The sequence below is a fragment of the Pelophylax lessonae genome, assembly GCF_965119305.1.
Source record: "Pelophylax lessonae genome assembly, chromosome: 10".
Classification (NCBI taxonomy): Eukaryota; Metazoa; Chordata; class Amphibia; order Anura; family Ranidae; genus Pelophylax; species Pelophylax lessonae.
Window position 1 is genome coordinate 99,066,720 of NC_138777.1, and position 20,384 is coordinate 99,087,103.

Below are 20,384 nucleotides of genomic sequence, written 5' to 3' on the forward strand. Positions count from 1 at the left end.
CAAAAGTGAGTACACCCCTCACATTTTTGTAAATATTTTATTATATCTTTTCCATGTGACAACACTGAAGAAATTACACTTTGCTACGATGTAAAGTAGTGAGTGTACAGCTTGTATAACAGTGTACATTTGCTGTCCCCTGAAAATAACTCAACACACAGCCATTAACCACTTAAGCCCCGGAGGATTTTCCTGCTAAAAGACCAGGGGGTATTTTGCGATTCGGCACTGCGTGATTTTAACGGACAATTGCGCTGTCGTGCGACGCTGTACCTAAACGAATTTGACGTCCTTTTTTTCCCACAAACAGAGCTTTCTTTTGGTGGTATTTGATCACCTGTGCGATTTTTTGATCACGCGCTATAAACAAAAAAAGAGCGACAATTTTGCAAAAATAGCAATATTTTTCACATTTTTTTTATATGAAATTCCCCAAAAAAAATGTAAAAATCAAAATTTTTTAACATTTTCGGCCAATTTGTTTTATCCTACCTATGTTTGGTAAAAAAAATTGCAAAAAGCGTATTTTTATTGGTTTGCGCAAAAGTTATCGTGTTTACTAACAAAGGGAAAGATTTTTGTCATTTTTGTTGTTTTTTTTTTTTAATGCGTAATGGCGGCGATCTGCGATTTTTTTTTTTTTTTTTTTTGCGGTACTGCGACATTGCGGCGGACAGATCGGACCCTTGACTGACATTTTTGACACTTTTGGGGTTACCAGTGACATTTCTACAGTAATCAGTGCTATACATATGCACTGTTACTGTAAAAATACACTGGTAGTGAAGGGGTTAACTTTATTTGGGAGGGAGGGGCTGTGTGTGTCCCTAGGGGCGTGCTTTCTACTGTGATTGGCTGTGGCTTGAGCTGTAAGGACACTGATCAACGGATCTACATAGTAGATCCGTGCGATCAGTGTCTTTACAGCGAGGAGAATGACAGGTGGCTTGTTTACACAAGCTGCCTGACATTCTCCCTCTCCCCCGACGATCGCCGAGTGACCGGCGGACATCGGGTCCGCTGGTCACACGCGCGGGGGGGTCCGTGACCGCGCGGGAGCGGGAGCGCGCCTCCGCGGGCGCGCGCTCGCTCCCCAGACCTTTCCAGGCTAGTGACGTTAATTAACATCACTCTGCCTGGCAGGGGCTGACCGCCGCAGTAAATCTACTTGCGGCGGTTGGCAAGCAGTTAATGCCTAAACTGCTGGCAAAAAAGTGAGTACACCCCTAAGTGAAAATGTCCAAATTGGGCCCATTTAGCCATTTTCCCTCCCTGGCGTCATGTGACTCATTAGTGTTACAAGGTCTCAGGTGTGAATGGGGAGCAGGTGTGTTAAATTTGGGGTTATCACTCTCACTCTCTCATACTGGTCACTGGAAGTTCAACATGGCATCTCATGGCAAAGAACTCTCTGAGGATCTGAAAAAAAGAATTGTTACTCCACATAAAGATGGCTTATTCTATAAGAAGATTGCCAAGACCCTGAAGCTGAGCTGCAGCACGGTGGCCAAGACCATACAGCGGTTTAACAGGGGAGGTTCTGCTCCGAACAGGCCTCGCCATGGTCGACCAAAGAAGTTGAGTGCACATGCTCAGTGACCTATCCAGAGGTTGTCTTTGGGAAATAGACGTATGAGTGCTGCCAGCATTGCTGCAAAGGTTGAAGGGGTAGGGGGTCAGTCTGTCAGTGCTCGGACCATACGCCTCACGATGCATCAAATTGGTCTGCATGGCTGTCGTCCCAGAAGGGAACCTCTTCTAAAGATGATGCACAAGAAAGCCCGCAAACAGTTTGCTGAAGAGAAGTAGACTATAAGGACATGGATTACTGGAACCATGTCTTGTGGTCTGATGAGACCAAGATATAAACTTATTTGGTTCAGATGGTGTCAAGCGTGTGTGGTGGCAACCAGGTGAGGAATACAAAGACAAGTGTGTCTTGCCTACAGTCAAGCATGGTGGGGGGAGTGTCATGGTCTGGAGCGGCATGAGTGCTGCTGCCACTGGGAAGCTACAGTTCATTGAGGGAACCATGAATGCCAATGTGTACTGTGACATACTGAAGCAGTGCATGATCCCCTTCCTTCAGGGACTGGGCCGCAGGGCAGTATTCCAACATAACGACCCCAAACACACCTCCAAGATGACCACTGCCTTGCTAAAGAAGCTGAAGGTAAAGGTGATGGACTGGCCAAGCATGTCTCCAGACCTAAACCCTATTGAGCATCTGTGGGGCATCTTCAAACGGAAGGTGGAGGAGCGCAAGGTCTCTTAATATACACCAGCTCCGTGATGTTGTAATGAAGGAGTGGAAGAGGACTCAAGTGCCAACCTGTGAAGCTCTGGTGAACTCCATGCCGAAAGGGTTAAGGCAGTGCTGGAAAATAATGGTGGCCCCAAAATATGGACACTTTGGGACCAACTTGAACATTTTTACTCTAGGGGTGTACTCACTTTTGTTGCCAGCAGTTTAGACTTTAATGGCTGTGTGTTGATTTATTTTGAGGGGACAGCAAATTTACACTTTTATACAAGCTGTACACTCACTACTTTACATTGTGAGATACTGTATATATGATATTGTGTCACTTGTCCATTCAAGGCAAAGTGTCAGGTTTTTTCTGCATCACCCCTAACCATCATCTGTAGTGCAATATCCACAAAACTTCCAAGTCCAGCATTTGCAGTGCATGCAGGATGGTGAAGTCAGATAGCATTATCAACCCAAGCTGCTTTTATTTAGCAAAATAATAAACAAAGCACTTATAATGGTCATTGTACAATACCCCATAGTCCCATGAGGACAGATGTATGTACTGGTGTTACTGCACTTACCCCTTGTGTATAATGTACTGTAGCAGGACAGAGTGTGTGTGTATGGTAAAAAGGGCGCTCCCACTATGAAAACCTAATGTATAATATATAACACACGCTCGCGCACACACACACAATGTCAAAGTTCAGAAATTAATAGATGTCAAAATCTATACCAGTCCCATCATATTGGTGAAAAGTATTGTAGTTCCATCATAATTAAAGTGCTGAAGTGCCAAATACTGTAAACAAAATTGGTGCAGTCCATGCTCCCCTCCTGTGTGCCCACTCACTCGGCAGCTGCCATAGACTCCTATAACAGAAGTCATGTGCGCTTTGCAAAACATCTCAGATGCTGGGTCTAGTAGTCCTCCAACAGAGCTCCTTCTTTGTTGATGTGGATTCCTTTCATGTATAGTATAATGCCAAAAAAGAGGAGGAGTATTTAGCGTAATTCCGTTTATTAAAATGATACTAAAAAACACAGTATTGGACGCACTTTTGTACAAGGTAAAACAAGCATAAAAACTGGAAGTACGCCGCCACTTGCGTGTCACCGGCCGAATTTGACGTCCGCACCCGCGGTCTACTGACACATTTCTTCCCTCCCACAAGACGTTATCAAAGGCTATCCTTAGATAACCTTTGATAACATCCTGTAGGAGGGACGAAGTCATGGGTGGTGAACCAGCCGGTGACACGCAAGTCGAGACGTACTTCCGGTTTTTATGCTTGTTTTACCTTGTACAAAAGTGAGTGCGATACGGTGTATTTTTATAAACAGAATTACGTTACATATGCCTCCTCTTTTCTGGCATTATACTATATACTATACAGTGGGTACGGAAAGTATTCAGACCCCCTTAAATTTTTCACTCTTTGTTATATTGCAGCCATTTGCTAAAATCATTTAAGTTCATTCTTCTTCCTCATGAATGTACACATAGCACCCCATACTGACAGAAAAACACAGAATTGTTGACATTGTTGCAGATTTATTAAAAAAGAAAAACTGAAATATCACATGGTCCTAAGTATTCAGACCCTTTGCTCAGTATTTAGTAGAAGCCCCCTTTTGATCTAATACAGCCAGGAGTCTTTTTGGGAAAGATGCAACAAGTCTTTCACACCTGGATTTGGGGATCCTCTGCCATTTCTCCTTGCAGATCCTCTCCAGTTCTGTCAGGTTGGATGGTAAACGTTGGTGGACAGCCATTTTTAGGTCTCTCCAGAGATGCTCAATTGGGTTTAAGTCAGGGCTCTGGCTGGGCCATTCAAGAACAGTCACGGAGTTGTTGTGAAGCCACTCCTTCGTTATTTTAGCTGTGTGCTTAGGGTCATTGTCTTGTTGGAAGGTAAACCTTTGGCCCAGTCTGAGGTCCAGAGCACTCTGGAGAAGGTTTTTGTCCAGAATATCCCTGTACTTGGCCGCATTCATCTTTCCCTCGATTGCAACCAGTCGTCCTGTCCCTGCAGCTGAAAAACACCCCCACAGCATGATGCTGCCACCACCATGCTTCACTGTTGGGACTGTATTGGACAGGTGATGAGCAGTGCCTGGTTTTCTCCACACATACCGCTTAGAATTAAGGCCAAAAAGTTCTATTTTGGTCTCATCAGACCAGAGAATCTTATTTCTCACCATCTTGGAGTCCTTCAGGTGTTTTTTTTTTTAGCAAACTCCATGCGGGCTTTCATGTGTCTTACACTGAGGAGAGGCTTCCGTCGGGCCACTCTGCCATAAAGCCCCGACTGGTGGAGGGCTGCAGTGATGGTTGACTTTCTACAACTTTCTCCCATCTCCTGACTGCATCTCTGGAGCTCAGCCACAGTGATCTTTGGGTTCTTCTTTACCTCTCTCACCAAGGCTCTTCTCCCCCGATAGCTCAGTTTGGCCGGAAGGCCAGCTCTAGGAAGGGTTCTGGTCGTCCCAAACGTCTTCCATTTGAGGATTATGGAGGCCACTGTGCTCTTAGGAACCTTAAGTGCAGCAGAAATCTTTTTGTAACCTTGGCCAGATCTGTGCCTTGCCACAATTCTGTCTCTGAGCTCTTCACGCAGTTCCTTTGACCTCATGATTCTCATTTGCTCTGACATGCATTGTGATCTGGAAGGTCTTATATAGACAGGTGTGTGGCTTTCCTAATAAAGTCCAATCAGTATAATCAAACACAGCTGGACTCAAATGAAGGTGTAGAACCATCTCAAGGATGATCAGAAGAAATGGAAAGCACCTGAGTTAAATATATGAGTGTCACAGCAAAGGGTCTGAATACTTAGGACCATGTGATATTTCAGTTTTTCTTTTTTAATAAATCTGCAACAATGTCAACAATTCTGTGTTTTTCTGTCAGTATGGGGTGCTATGTGTACATTCATGAGGAAGAAGAATGAACTTAAATGATTTTAGCAAATGGCTGCAATATAACAAAGAGTGAAAAATTTAAGGGGGTCTGAATACTTTCCGTACCCACTGTACATGAAGGAAACCTGCATCCACAAAGAAGGAGCTCTGTTGGAGGACTACTAGACCCAGCATCTGAGATGTTTTGCAAAGCGCACATGACTTCTGTTATGGGAGTCTATGGCAGCTGGTGAGTCGGTGGGCACACAGGAGGGGAGCACGGACTGCGCCAATTTTGTTTACAGCACTTGGAACTTCAGCATTGTAATTATGATGGAACTGCAAGAATTTTCACCAATATGATGGACTTTTATTGATTCTGATTTTGACTTCTATTTATTTTTTAACTTTGATATTGTGTGTGTGTGTGTGTGTGTGTGTGTGTGTGTGTGTGTCTCTTTTTATGTAGAGCAACAATTTTTTTTTTTCAGATCCTCAGAGAGTTCTTTGCCATGAGGTGCCATGTTGAACTTCCAATGACTAGTATGAAAGAGTGAGAGCGATAACACCAAATTTAAACACACCTGCTCCCCATTCACACCTAAGACCTTGTAACACTAACGAGTCACATGACGCCAGGGAGGGAAAATGGCTAACTGGGCCCAATTTGGACATTTTTACTTAGAGGTGTACTCACTTTTGTTGCGGTTTAGACATTAACCACTTAAGCCCCGGACGATCTTACCCCCCCTCCTGATCAGGGCCTATTTTGCGATTCGGCACTGCATTACTTTAATGGACAATTGCGCGGTACCCAAATTAAATTGACGTCCTTTTTTTACCACAAACAGAGCTTTCTTTTGGTGGTATTTGATCACCTGTGCGATGTTTTTTATATGAAATTCCCCCCAAAAAATGTGAAAATCTAAATTTTTTAACATTATAGGCCAATTTTTTTTCTGCTACATATGTTTGGTAAAAAAAATCGCAAAAAGCTTATGTTGATTGGTTTGCGCAAAAGTTATTGCGTTTTACTTACTAAGAGAACGATTTTTGTCATTTTTTTTTTAACGAGTAATGGCGGCGATCTGCGATTTTTTTTTTTTTTTTTTCCCGGGACTGTGACATTGCGGCGGACAGATCGGACCCTTGACTGACATTTTTGACACTTTTGGGGTTACCAGTGACATTACTACAGTAATCAGTGCTATACATATGCACTGTTACTGTAAAAATGACACTGGCAGGGAAGGGGTTAACTTTATTGGAGAAGGAGGGTTAAGTGTGTCCCTAGGTGCATGCTTCTAACTGTGAAGGGATGTGGCTTGTTCTGTAACAACAGAGATATATGATCCTGCATAGTAGGACCGTATGATCTCTGTTCTTACACAGGGAGAATGACAGGTGGCTTTGTTTACATCAGCCGCCTGCCTTTCTCCCGCTGCAGCAGACGATCGCGAGTGGCTGGCGGACATCGGGTCCGCCGATCACACGCGCGCGGGGGTACGTGAACGAGCGGAGGTGGGAGCGTGCCTCCGGCGTCGCGTGCTCGCCCCCTAGAGCCTCACAGGCAAGCGACGTAGTACTACGTCGCTTTGCCTGTGAGGGGCTGACTGCTGCAGTAAATATACTGTAGGCGGTCGGCACGTGGTTAATGGCTGTGTGTCGAGTTATTTTGAGGGGACAGCAAATGTACACTGGTATACAAGCTGTACACTCACTACTTTACATTGTAGCAAAGTGTAATTTCTTCAGTGTTGTCACATGAAAAGATATAATAAAATATTTACAAAAATGTGAGGGGTGTACTCACGTTTGTGAGATACTGTATGTATGTATGTGTGTGTGTGTGTGTGTGTGTGTGTGTGTGTGTGTGTGTATATATATATATATGTGTGTGTGTGTGTACAGTGCCTTGCGAAAGTATTCGCCCCCCTTGAACTTTGGGACCTTTTGCCACATTTCAGTCTTCAAACACAAAGATATAAAACTGTAATTTTTTGTGAAGAATCAACAACAAGTGGGACACAATCGTGAAGTGGAACGAAATTTATTGGATATTTCAAACTTTTTTAACAAATAAAAAACTGAAAAATTGGGCGTACAAAATGATTCAGCCCCCTTAATTTAATACTTTGTAGCGCCACCTTTTGCTGCTATTTAAAGCTGTAAGTCGCTTGGGGTATGTCTCTATCAGTTTTGCACATCGAGAGACTGAAATTTTTGCCCATTCCTCTTTGCAAAACAGCTCAAGCTCACTGAGGTTGGATGGAGAGCATTTGTGAACAGCAGTTTTCAGTTCTTTCCACAGATTCTCGATTGGATTCAGGTCTGGACTTTGACTTGGCCATTCTAACACCTGGATATGTTTATTTGTGAACCACTCCATTGTAGATTTTGCTTTATGTTTTGGATCATTGTCTTGTTGGAAGACAAATCTCCATCCTAGTCTCAGGTCTTTGCAGACTCCATCAGGTTTTCTTCCAGAATGGTCCTGTATTTGGCTCCATCCATCTTCCCATCAATTTTAACCATCTTCCCTGTCCCTGCTGAATAAAAGCAGGCCCAAACCATGATGCTGCCACCACCATGTTTGACAGTGGGGATGGTGTGTTCAGGGTGATGAGCTGTGTTTCTTTTACGCCAAACATAACATTTTGCATTGTTGCCAAAAAGTTCGATTTTGGTTTCATCTGACCAGAGCACCTTCTTCCACATGTTTGGTGTGTCTCCTAGGTTGCTTGTGGAAAACTTTAAACGACTCTTTTTATGGATATCTTTAAGAAATGGTTTTCTTCTTGCCACTCTTCCATAAAGGCCAGATTTGTGCAGTATACGACTGAATGTTGTCCTATGGACAGAGTCTCCCACCTCAGCTGTAGATCTCTGCAGTTCATCCAGAGTGATCATGGGCCTCTTGGCTGCATCTCTGATCAGTCTTCTCCTTGTGTGAGCTGAAAGTTTAGAGGTACGGCCAGGTCTTCGTAGATTTGCAGTGGTCTGATACTCCTTCCATTTCGATATTATCGCTTGCACGGTGCTCCTTGGGATGTTTAAAGCTTGGGAAATATTTTTGTATCCAAATCCAGCTTTAAACTTCTCCACAACAGTATTTCGGACCTGCCTGGTGTGTGTTCCTTGTTCTTCATGATGCTCTCTGCGCATTTAACGGACCTCTGAGACTATCACAGTGCAGGTGCATTTATATGGAGACTTGATTACACACAGGTGGATTCTATTTATCATCATTAGCCATTTAGGTCAACATTGGATCATTCAGAGATCCTCACTGAACTTCTGGAGAGAGTTTGCTGCACTGAAAGTAAAGGGGCTGAATAATTTTGCACGCCCAATTTTTCAGTTTTTTATTTGTTAACAAAGTTTGAAATATCCAATAAATTTAGTTCCACTTCATGATTGTGTCCCACTTGTTGTTGATTCTTCACAAAAAAGTTACAGTTTTATATCTCTATGTTTGAAGCCTGAAATGTGGCAAAAGGTCGCAAAGTTTAAGGGGGGGGGGGTGAATACTTTCGCAAGGCACTGTGTGTGTGTGTGTATATATATATATATATATATGTGTGTGTGTATATATATGTATATATGTGTATATATGTGTGTGTATGTGTGTATATATATATATTATATATATATATATATATATATATATATATATATATATATATATATATATATATATATATGGCACTATACCTTTTTTAAAGGAGCAGCAACCTCACGTATAATATTCACTATTTCACTCAGATTTTTTATTTTTTTTTACTATTTCTTACCACATCCATTAGTATATACACGTGTATGTATATTTATTTGTATTAGGACAGTGTTTAATTATTTACACTGTTAAAAGACTGTAAAGGAAATTAGTAGTTCTTTCTACATTTTCTGTAATGTTTAACAGTGATGCATCTAAATTGTGTAGTTATTTTGTGGTATTTATGTATATGTATGTTTTCTAGGTGTGAAGAACCTGTCAAATGTATGGTTTGTGTTCCTTCCAGTTAGCCCAGTGGAGACCCAGGCATCTGTTATTTTGGGCCTGGCCGCTCTTGTTTCAGTATTGGGGCTCATTACCATTTTCCTGATAGGACAACTGCTGTGCTTTCACATCTACCTCTGTAGGTGACATTTATGTATACAAATGTATATAGGGAAAATGTATATATATATATTTTTTTTACTTTTTTCTCAATCTTCAGTATAAATTATATTCTATGGCAATAGTAGATAAAATAGTACTTAGTGGATTCTCTATTTAACTAGGAATTCTTTATGAATGTTGTTTACCTTTATTCTTAAAGCAATCCTGCATTTCAGTAAAGTGCTGTAAAGTAAAAGAAAGGCTACACTCCTACCTGCAGTGTTTCTATATATACATTCTTAGTTCTGCTGGAGCACCCCAGTGTATGGGATGAGAAAAAAAAAAAAAAAAAACCTATGCAAATACAGAGTTTCTGAAAGTCAACAATTGCACAAGACTTCTCCAGGACTCTAGCATCAGTCTACTGAAATGTTGCAGGTATAGTTGTGCTTCTTATAGTGCATACTATACAGCCGATATACAGAGATTGAAAAATGTGAAAAAATTGCGCTGATATGAGTGGATAAGCTGCAACCAAAGATCCAATAATGTTGGAATAAAGATAAATGAAAATAGTCTGGTGCGCTAAATGTGAAGTGTTTTAAACAGAAGGGATGTGCAAACACAATTATTAAATCCTGTAATGAATATAACATGTGCTCCTTAAACAAATATTTACACCACAGTGAAAATAAAAAACATGTGCTCCATGGGTGTGGTAATAATGAAACAAAGCCCCAAGTTAGGGGTAAGTGAATAGTCCCAAATATAATCAATTCAAAGTCCAGATTTCTTGGGTCACAATTGACGTGAAAAACTGTAAAAAAACTGGTGCTAGAAAAACGGTGCAGCCATCTTTAGGGAAAGGACCTCTTGTGACAGGACAGTAAAGTGATCACTTCCCACACCTTACAATAGGCAAATGGGCTTCTTACCAGATGACAAGAAATCTTGAGCGTTAGAGGGCACTTCTCCTGTCTCTCCTGATCCCCTTTAGGTTGGATAAGATGGAAGTCCCCTATGGTCTCACACTCAGTTCAATGTCCAAATATTCATATACTTGGAGCAAAAACAGAGGGAGGCCAATAGTGCATTATCCCCAAGATGATATTTATTGAAAACAAGTATAGCACTTACATTTTCAGATGAAACAAACTGCCTGTTAGAAATTCAGATGTGTGTGACAGCGCGGCTCCTCCTAACTGACGCGTTTCCTTCCGACAAGGGCTTCCACGGAGATCCGTGGGAAAACTGTCACATCCACGTTGGAGCACCGTTTGTTTTTCTAGCACCAGGTTTTTTTTTACCGTTTTTCACATCAATTGTGACCCAAAAAAACTGGACTTTGAATTGATTATTTTTGGGACTATTCACTTACCCCTAATTTGGGGCTTTGTTTCATTATTACCACACCCATGGAGCACATGGTTTTTTATTTTCACTGTGGTGTAAATATTTGTTTAAGGAGTACATGTTATATTTATTACAGGATTTAATAATTGTGTTTGCACATCACTTATTCTGTTTATAACACTTCACATTTAGCGCACCAGACTATTTTCCTTGATATACAGAGATTACCCTCAAGTGGGCTCCTTGAAATATGGATCTAATTAGCAGATGTTTCCATCATATCGGAGTACGTGGGACTGTTTAAAAGTTATGAAAATAATGTTTCAACTATGTTATTATTTTGACAAACTAAACAGTATCATTTTTTGTTAGATTTTTCATGTTAAAAATGACTTCTTCACCCCTTCATTTGTAGTGTGGAATAAGCTTAGCACTTATGAATATATAATGCACCAGCGGCAGAAGCAGGAAATGAAATCTAATAGCAAGTGTCTAGACGAGGGGAAGACGCCACCCACAGGCCGTGCACAAGTAAGTCTGGACAGCGACTGAGCCTGCTAGATTTTTAGGCTCTTGTGTGCAATCTCCAAAGCCGGAACAAGGTGCTGCCGGTACATTATGAAGTTTATGAGAAAACTTATAGCAGGCACTAAAGATGTCTACTAGTATATACAGGAACCTACATAATACATATCGTACCCTCACAAGCAAGATTTGATCTGTTGGACCAGCTAATGTGACCAGTATCTCTGCAGTGTAAGTCCAGCCTGAGTGGACAATATGTTACATCTTTCATTTAGGTTTGTTCTAAATGGTTGTTGGTTTATTTTGCAGTTCTAGCAAATCAAATCTAAGGAAAATCTGAATTGGCCAGTGAACTATGATGCCTACGAATGAACAGTAGGCTGTTTTGCGTACTTACATTAAGTAAAGGTATGAGAGAGAATACTCACCATTAAAATTATGAGCTTGTGCTGGCATCTTTGCATCGTCCCAGGAATCACAGGGGGCATCTATTTTTTTTGTTTATTTTGTATTAATTTGTTGTTCATCCAGGTAACAAATTTCTTGCCTGTTTCAACTACAAGTGCATAGTGAGAGAAAAAATTTCAGTTTAAAAAAAAAAAAGTTAGCTGCTGTGGCTAAAGGGTAGCAGTGGTTCCTATTTCATCAGACTCTGCTAAATAACTAAAGTAACCTGAACTCTCAGTCTTCAGAAGGGCAAGATATCAGGACACACTCCCTGAGATCATCTTTCATAGTCTTAAAGTAGACTTTACACTATAATACAAGTTTAGTGCGTTACACATAGGTCCATACCCTCTTGTTTAAAAACTTTAAAAAAATGCTTTTTTAATACATAGTTACCTGTATAATCCATTTCTTGAAGTACATCACGGGTCATGGGAAATCATAACATTTGGGTTATATAGCCACCTACAGGTGAAGGACACTGACAACCAATCAAAGGATGCCCCTCTATATAACCCCTCCCACACAGAAAGTACCTCAGTTTTGTAGCAAGCAAAGGCCCCAAAGAAGAGGGGAGGGACCTTTGTGTCCCGTGATGTACTTCAAGAAATGGATTTTACAGGTAAGTATGTATCAAAAAAACAATTTTTATTTTTGTACATCACGGGACAAAGAGCCATAAATCGTAACATATGGGATGTCCCAAAGAAATGCATCTGAGGGGAGAGGGACACCAAAAAATACCGCCATCGGCCCACAAAAAAGGATTACACCGCTGCCTTCAGAGCACTGCAGCCAAAAGCAGATTCCTCCTGGGTCCCAACATCCAAATCTGAGCCATAGAGGCTTGATGACAAAGTACCCAAGAGGCACATACTCTGGTAGAATGTGCCTTTACAGGAAAAGGTGGAACCTTCCCTTCTAAATCATATGCCTGGGTAATAACCTGGTAAATATTAAATGAGAAATCGTAGACTTAGATGCTGCAAACCCTTTCCTGGGCCCTTCTGGCAGCACAAACAAGATCTTGGTCTTAGGAATCTGAGCTGATCTTTCCAAGTAAAATTTAAGTGCACGCATTACATCAAGAGAATGCAATAACTTTTCCTCCTCTGAGTAAGGATCTGGAAGAAAGGAAGGTAGTATAATGTCCTGATTCAAATGAAAGGTGAACACCACCTTAGGCAAAAAAACCTGTGGATGTAGGATCACCCTATGAAAAATCAAGAATTGCTCTTTACAAGAAAGAGCTGCTTGTTCTGATACCCTTCTAGATAAAGTTATTGCAGTCAAAAAGATCAAATTCCTGGTCAGAAGAACCAGGGGAACCTGCCTCCTGGGCTCAAAAGGCTGTTTTTCTAAAACTGCAAGCACCAAATTTAAATCCCAAGATCATAATGGTGGCTTTACAGGTGGAAGCAAACGTAACATTCGCCGGATGAAGGTCTGAACCAATGAATGGGAAGCAATCGGTTCTTGGAAGAAAACCGATAAGGCTGAAATTTGCCCTTTAATAGCGCTCGAGGCTAATTTCATCTCTACCCCTGCTTGAAGGAAAGCTAGAATTCTCCTGATTATATTTTTGTGGGGATGCCATTTCCTGGCTAAACACCGGGTAATGTAGGATTTCCAGATCCTGTAATACATTTTTCTAGAGACGGGATCCCTAGCATTTATCAGGGTATAAATTGCAAGGCCAGATACACCCCGCTCTTTCAAGATTAGGGCTTCAATAGCCAAGCTGTCAAAATTAGATACTGTACAGCAGGGTGGAATATCGGACCTTGAGAGAGTAGGCCCAGTGGCAGTGGAAGGGCCCAAGGCTTTGTCACTGCCAGCCTTTGGATTTGTGCATACCAAGCCCTCCTCGGAAATGCCGGAGCTATCAGGATTACGGGTTTCACCTCTAGCTGGATCCTGCACAACAGACGCAGTATATCCGCTGCATCGGAGGAAAGGCAAAAATCAGGGAATACTCCTTCCAAGGACTCACTAAAGCATCCACTCTGACTGCAAGTGGATCTCTGGTCCTGGACACAAATCTCTTCAACTTGTTGTTGAATCTGGATGCCAAAAGATCTATATTTGGGACCCCCCAGCGTAGGCAGATTGATTGAAAAATCTCGGGATGTAAGGACCATTCCCCCGTAAAAACATCTGTTGACGGCTCAGAAAATCCGCCTGCCAGTTCTATTCCTGGAATAAAAACTGCTGTCAGGCATGGCACAAACTTCTCTGCCCAAGACAGGATGATATCCACCTCTTTCTGGGCTAACTGACTCTGTGTGCCTCCTTGATGGTTGATATAAGCCAAAGCCGTGGCATTGTCGGATTGCACCCTGACAGAGTGACCCCAAAGTCTGGGCATCCAGTATTTTAAAGCCCGACTGACTGCTTGGATTTCTAGAATGTTGATGGGGAGATCTCTCTCTACCCAAGTCAATTTCCCCTGGACACTGGCTTTCTCCAAAACCGCTCCCCAGCCGGAGAGACTGGCATCTGGAGTCACCACCTTCCAGGTTACTGGAAGAAAGGATTTCCCCTTCTCCAGATTTCTGGTCACCAACCACCAATTCAGACTCTGACATACTCCTGGTACCAGAGACATGGACCAGTCCAGAGACTGAACCCTTCCGATCCATGTAGACGGAATGTTGTTCTGCAAGGGTCTGGCATGGAATTTGAGCATCGGGAATTGCCTCAAATGACCTTTCTTGTTGGCAAGAATATCTTTGCCTGTACTGTGTCCACAAGAAAACCCTAATATTCCAGACGCTGGGCCGGCTGTAATGCTAACTTTTCCAAGTTCAGTATCCAACCCAGGCATTTTAGTAACTGTACTGTCTGGAGGACATTTCGGCTTAGAGCCAAAGCTGATCGATCTATAAGTAATAGATCATCCAGATATCTTATTACAGATATCCCTCGGGACCTTAGAACAGCCAATACTTGAGCTAAGATCTCTTGGAGCCATGGCTAACCCAAAGGGCAGGGCCACAAACTGAAAAGGACAGTTTTCTATTGCAAAGCATAGAAACCTTTGATGAGCCTGGAATACAGCCATGTGTGAAGATATGCATCCTTGATGTCTATGGAGGCTGGAAATTCCTCTCCCTGCAGGGAGGCTATAACTGAACAAATTGACTCCATACGGAAAGTACCGAACATTCAGAAACTGATTTAGAGCTTTGAGATCCAGAATAGGTCTCGCATCCTCTTTTGGTTTGGGGATTATGAACAGGTTTATGTAAAAACCTCTCAACCTTACGTTTCCGGGACCTCCATTATCACTCTTTGGGCACTCAGCTGGTCCATTGCCAGAAAGAGATCTTCTTTTTAGGGGATCTGTTGGTATACTTGACTTTACAAACCAAGGATTCGGGAACACCAGATAACCCAGGTATCTTGGATCGTCCATTTCCACCCAAACCTTCGAGAACCGAAGCAGCCCCCCCCCCCCCCCCAAAGGAGTGGGGGCACTCCTTCACAGAGTAGGCTTAGAGGAAGGCTTGGCTGATCTCTGGGCCCAGGGCTTTTTCTGACCCTGCCCTGAAGGCTTGGTCCTGGACCCAGATGGCTGAGGCCGTCGCCATTGTCTGGAATTAGAAGCACCGGTAGTATGAGTGATGGAGATCTTAAAAGAATGATGTTTGCTATTCCTTTTTACAGGTAACAATGTACTCTTTCCCCCCCAAGATCTTTTGGATCTACTTATTCAGATCGTCACCAAAAAGGCATTCTCCCTGAAAAGGGAAGCCAGCCAGCCACTTTTTACATGGCAGCGCCCCTTCCAACTGTGCCTCACCCCAGGCCTTTTTCGGGCAGACATTGCATTATGGCAAGACAAACATGAGGTACTAACTTCAGTGTACTCAAGGCTTGTGCCAAGCTTACACAGCTTATCACACACAGCACTTACTATCCCAAAGATATACAAAACCTGTTTGTGCCAGTAACCATACACCCACAGTTACTCACGCAACCCAGCTGCTGCTGCTGCTCTGTGTCCCCTTCAGCCTCTGACAGAGGCTAGAGTGTTGGAAACAGTTCCTTATACATTGTGCCCTTTTATGCTGTATTGCGCACGCATGGCGTGCTACATGGTGTCCACATGCCCGCCAATTGCGTTCAAACATGCCCTCCATGTGGCATACACCTGTTTTAAAATGTGACGATTCATGCGCGAATGGGCCTTCGCCACAAACGCGCTGTCCAGGGAGGAGACGAACACACAGGCGCTTATGTGCCAAGGCAAAAACAGCAACATGGGGTGAGAGCAGCTTAGGCTTAATCTTGTTGGTCACAGCTGATACCTTTCAGGTGATCAGCCCAGGGTAAAAACAGTGTGTCAAACAATGAGCAAAGAAATAATATATAAACAAACTTTGCATCAATCCCACAACTGCATAAGCTCATATAATCACAAATAATACAATTGGCACATTTAGTCCCTTAGGAAAGGCTAGAGCTTTTAACAAGATGTATTTTGCATAGCTTAACATCCATAGTCTCATGTGGATACTCAAATGGCACTCGGTCTCTGTTATCTTTTAAAGGGAACAGTGCATAAAAAATTTACATTGGCTGTATGTTTAAATATTTTAAATTGGACTTACCAGTCCTGCCACAGGATTCTGTTTGATACGGGAATCCAATCTTCACCCATCACGGTGAGCTTTGTCTTGGTGACCTTTTAAGGGCTGGGTCCCCTTGTTTTAGAGGGGCCAAAGCCTTGGACCTGTAGAGCACCCTGCATTGAGCGACTTTGGGGTTTGGTATTACCAAGGGTCCGGATCCCAGGGTCCACTGCCTAAAAAGGACAACATTACAGCCAAAATCTTGTATCTGCTTCCAGAGGCTCAGGTACCATATTTTTAGTCCACTGACTTTTTTGGATGGATCTGATAGCTATCCCCTTATATTCAGTGATCTTTGATTGGGGGTATATAGCATAATCTTCTTTCTTCTTTTGAAGAAAATGTGGAGAGACTCTCCACCGTGACCATCACCTTTAGACACTGGTGAAAAAAAACATAGGTACTTCCTGTGTAGGAGAGGTTATATAGGGGGACATCCTTTCTGATTGGTTGCCAGTGTAACCCATATGTTATGATTTATACCTTTGTGTCCCGTGATGTACGAAAATAAATATGCTTACCTTAGATTTCTGTCCTCAGCACCTGTACAAGGGTGACATCCAAATCCACTGAGTGAGATGCTTGGAATGTTAAGGATCCCGGATCTCTTAAAAATATGTTCCAAAAAAGATGTTCCAGCAAAGTGTAGGAATATGTTATTGCAATATTTGGGATACCCTGTGTTCCTGGGATCTTTTATGTGGGTACCAAACCTTGCATTTTAGGGCAAGATCCACTTTAAATGCACAAAGGCAGATCTAATGCTCTTGACCTGCAGACATCCCATTTTTAACTAATAACCTAATATTACTTGTAGGGGTATAATGGTTCTCTTAGTTCACATTTTGCTTTGTTCTTCAGGAGGAGAGTTATGGGGGAAGCCTTATATATACAAATCCTGATGTACTGATTGAGGGTCCTTCATCGGGATCACTGAACACTGAGTGAGTGAAAATCAAAACACTACATGTAATTTATATATTTTTTTAAAAAGTGTGTGTATATATACAGTGTCTTCCAAAAGTTAGTACACTTATCAAATTTTTATAAATATATTATTATATCTTTTCATGTGATAACACTGAAGAAATGACACTTTGCTACTTTGTAAAGTAGTGAGTGTACAGCTTGTATAACAGCGTAAATTTGCTGTCCCCTCAAAATAGCTCAACACACAGCCATTAATGTCTAAACCGCTGGCAATAAAAGTGAGTACAACCCCTAAGTGAAAATGTACAAATTGGGCCCAATTAGCTATTTTCCCTCCCCGATGTTGTGACTCGTTAGTGTTACAAGGTCTCGGGTGTGAATGGGGAGCAGGTGTGTTTACATTTGATGTTATCGCTCTCACTCCCTCATACTGGTCACTGGAAGTTCAACATGGCACCTCATGGCAAAGAACTCTCTGAGGATCTGAAAAAAAGAATTGTTGCTCTACATAAAGATGGCCTAGGCTATAAGACTATTGCCAAGACCCTGAAACTGAGCTGCAGCATAGTGGCCAAGATCATACAGCGGTTTAACAGGACAGGTTCCACTCAGAACAGGCCTCGCCATGCTTGACCAAAGAAGTTGAGTGCACATGCTCAGTGTCATATCCAGAGGTTGCCTTTGGGAAATAGGTGTATGAGTGCTGCAAGCATACGTAAAAGGTTTGATCTCTATTATCCTATCTATAATGGGGGTTTGCCGTAGTCCCTGGGTAAATTGTATGTAAGTGTCGGTACCTCAGGCCAAAGGGGATTGGGACTTTGAATATTATTATCTGCCTTAAAACAGATATTTGAAGTAAAAATAGGTAGTAGATTTTAATGGTAAAACAATGTACAAGAAAAGTACATATTTTTTTGTAGGGTTATAGACCCAAGTGAAGAGGTGAAGTAGGTAGAAAGTAGTGACATGTGATTACGGTGACTTAAAGGATGTGTCTCTCTGTCATTCCATGCAGTATGCTTGGGATTTCTGATCAGAGAGGGTCTCCTGTGTTCCCAATGCGTTTCGGCTCCTATAGAGCCTTTCTCAAGGGTGTTGGTCACCAGTTCTGCAATATTAGATACAGGTGTATTGTTACTAATACATATATTCATACCACCTGATTTTATTCAATGTGGTACATAAATTCAAAGATATACATACATAGCTTTGTTTTAATCCATGTGTGATGGGGTAGCTCCCTTTTAGAACATCAAGAACCTATGCTGCGCCCTGAAAGATATAGGTTGTAAGCGTGAATTCAATATATTGTATAGTGGCAATATTCAGAGTGAGTGTTCGGTTGCACTTACATTTGGTTTGAAGGAAGGTAGGTGTATTTGCTTCCAAAAGGTGGCTATATGGGTCAAATAGTACCCTTTGATCCACTCATCATTTGAGGGATAGTTATGTCCTCTTGGGTTGTTGGAAAGTGTGCCAGCAGGGAACCCTGTGTGTGACAGTACTTAATAATTTAGCCACAAAGCGGTGTCGCTTTGTGAATTGAAAAAACGAGGGTCAGTAAATGGTTGAATGCATGTTTGTTGCCCCATATGTATTGTCTTTCTAGCAGGTTACCTTTTTCTTGGGTACATGTGGGATCCAATGATTCTGGACTGGAGTTCCCTTTATCTGCTTCTGGCGTGATTTGCCCTTTATGAGGAGACATAGGGTCAATACATGGTGTTTGGGGATGCTTTCCGCTTAGAATGGTACATGAAAGGGGTTAACTTACTTTTGTTATCTTCCAGGTATCGCTGCTGTCCGTCCTCTCTGCTCCCTGTCTTAAGTGGGAGTGAGTGAGACTGCGATTCCCCGGCCTTTTTAACTGAGTCGCGCATGCGCCGTAAGCGCTGCAGGTCTCAGTACTGATCGTTCACAGCTGGTGTATGTTCCTGGTGCACCTGCGCCCGCTGGGTGCGTGCACATCCAGGTTACACCAGTGTGATGGCAGTTTTGGCCGCCGACACTGAAGGGACACCCGATCTATGCTTCGGATGAAGCCGGGATTGCGGATGTCAATTGCAATCTGTGTGTCAAGTCCGCCCCTGATGGGATTAACCCATACAGGGGCTTACCATGCCGGGTGTGCTAAATGGGGGAGCATTTTCACACAAGGTTCTCACATATCGGTGCATATAAAGCATAATCAATGATATAATAGTAATAATCACAAATCAAGGAGTTAATCAAGGGATAATTGTTCGCAGTATTAACAGCAGTTTTATAATGATGAAAAAAGAGTGCTGCAAGCATTGCTGCAGAGCTTGAAGGGGTGGGGGGTCAGCCTGTCAGTGCTCAGACCATACGCCGCACGCTGCATCAAATTGGTCTGCATGGCTGTCATCCCAGAAGGAAGCCTCTTCTAAAGATGATGCACAAGTAAGCCCGCAAACAGTTTGCTGAAGACAACCAGACTAAGGACATGGATTACTGGAACCATATCCTGTGGTCTGAAGAGATCAAGATAAACTACGAAGTACGAAGACAAGTTTGTCTTGCCTACAGTCAAGCGTGGTGGTGGGAGTGTCATGGTCTGGGGCTGCATGAGTGCTGTTGGCACATGGGAGCTACAGTTCATTGAGGGAACCATGAATGCCAACATATACTGTGACCTACTGAAGCAGAGCATGATCCCCCTCCCTTCGGAGACTGGGCTGCAGGGCATTATTCCAACATCATGACCCCAAACACACCTCCAAGACGACCACTGCCTTGCTGAAGAAGCTGAGGGTAAAAGTGATGGACTGGCCAACCATGTCTCCAGACCTAAACCCTATTGAGCATCTGTGGGACATCCTCAAATGGAAGTTGGAGGAGCGCAAGGTCTCTAACATCCATCAGCTCCATGATGTCGTAATGGAGGAGTGCAAGAAGACGCCAGTGGCAACCTGTGACGATCTGGTGAACTCCATGCCCAAGAGGGTTAAGGCAGTGCTGGAAAAAATGTTGGCCTCACAAAATATTGACACTTTGGGCTCAATTTAGACATTTTCACTTAGGGTTGTGTACTCACGTTTGTTGCCAGCAGTTTAGACATTATTGGCTGTGTGTTGAGTTATTTTGAGGGGACAGCAAATTTACACTGTTATACAAGCTGTACACTCACTACTTTACATTGTAGCAAAGTGTTATTTCTTCAGTGTTGTCAAATGAAAAGATATAATAAAATATTTACAAAAACGTGAGG

At 42.5% G+C, this 20,384-nt stretch overlaps 1 protein-coding gene across 5 annotated transcripts in view; it reads left to right on the top strand.

Annotated features, from left to right (window-relative positions):
• Positions 1–20,384, top strand: part of ZDHHC1 (zDHHC palmitoyltransferase 1) — an 82,950-nt gene that overhangs the window by 50,519 nt on the left and 12,047 nt on the right. For all 5 annotated transcript variants that reach the window (XM_082270921.1, XM_082270920.1, XM_082270924.1 and 2 more), the window contains 3 exons: positions 9,139–9,297; positions 11,029–11,144; positions 17,084–17,166. In XM_082270921.1, the coding sequence (XP_082127047.1) occupies positions 9,139–9,297; positions 11,029–11,144; positions 17,084–17,166 (358 nt within the window). The remainder of the gene's footprint in view (positions 1–9,138; positions 9,298–11,028; positions 11,145–17,083; positions 17,167–20,384) is intronic.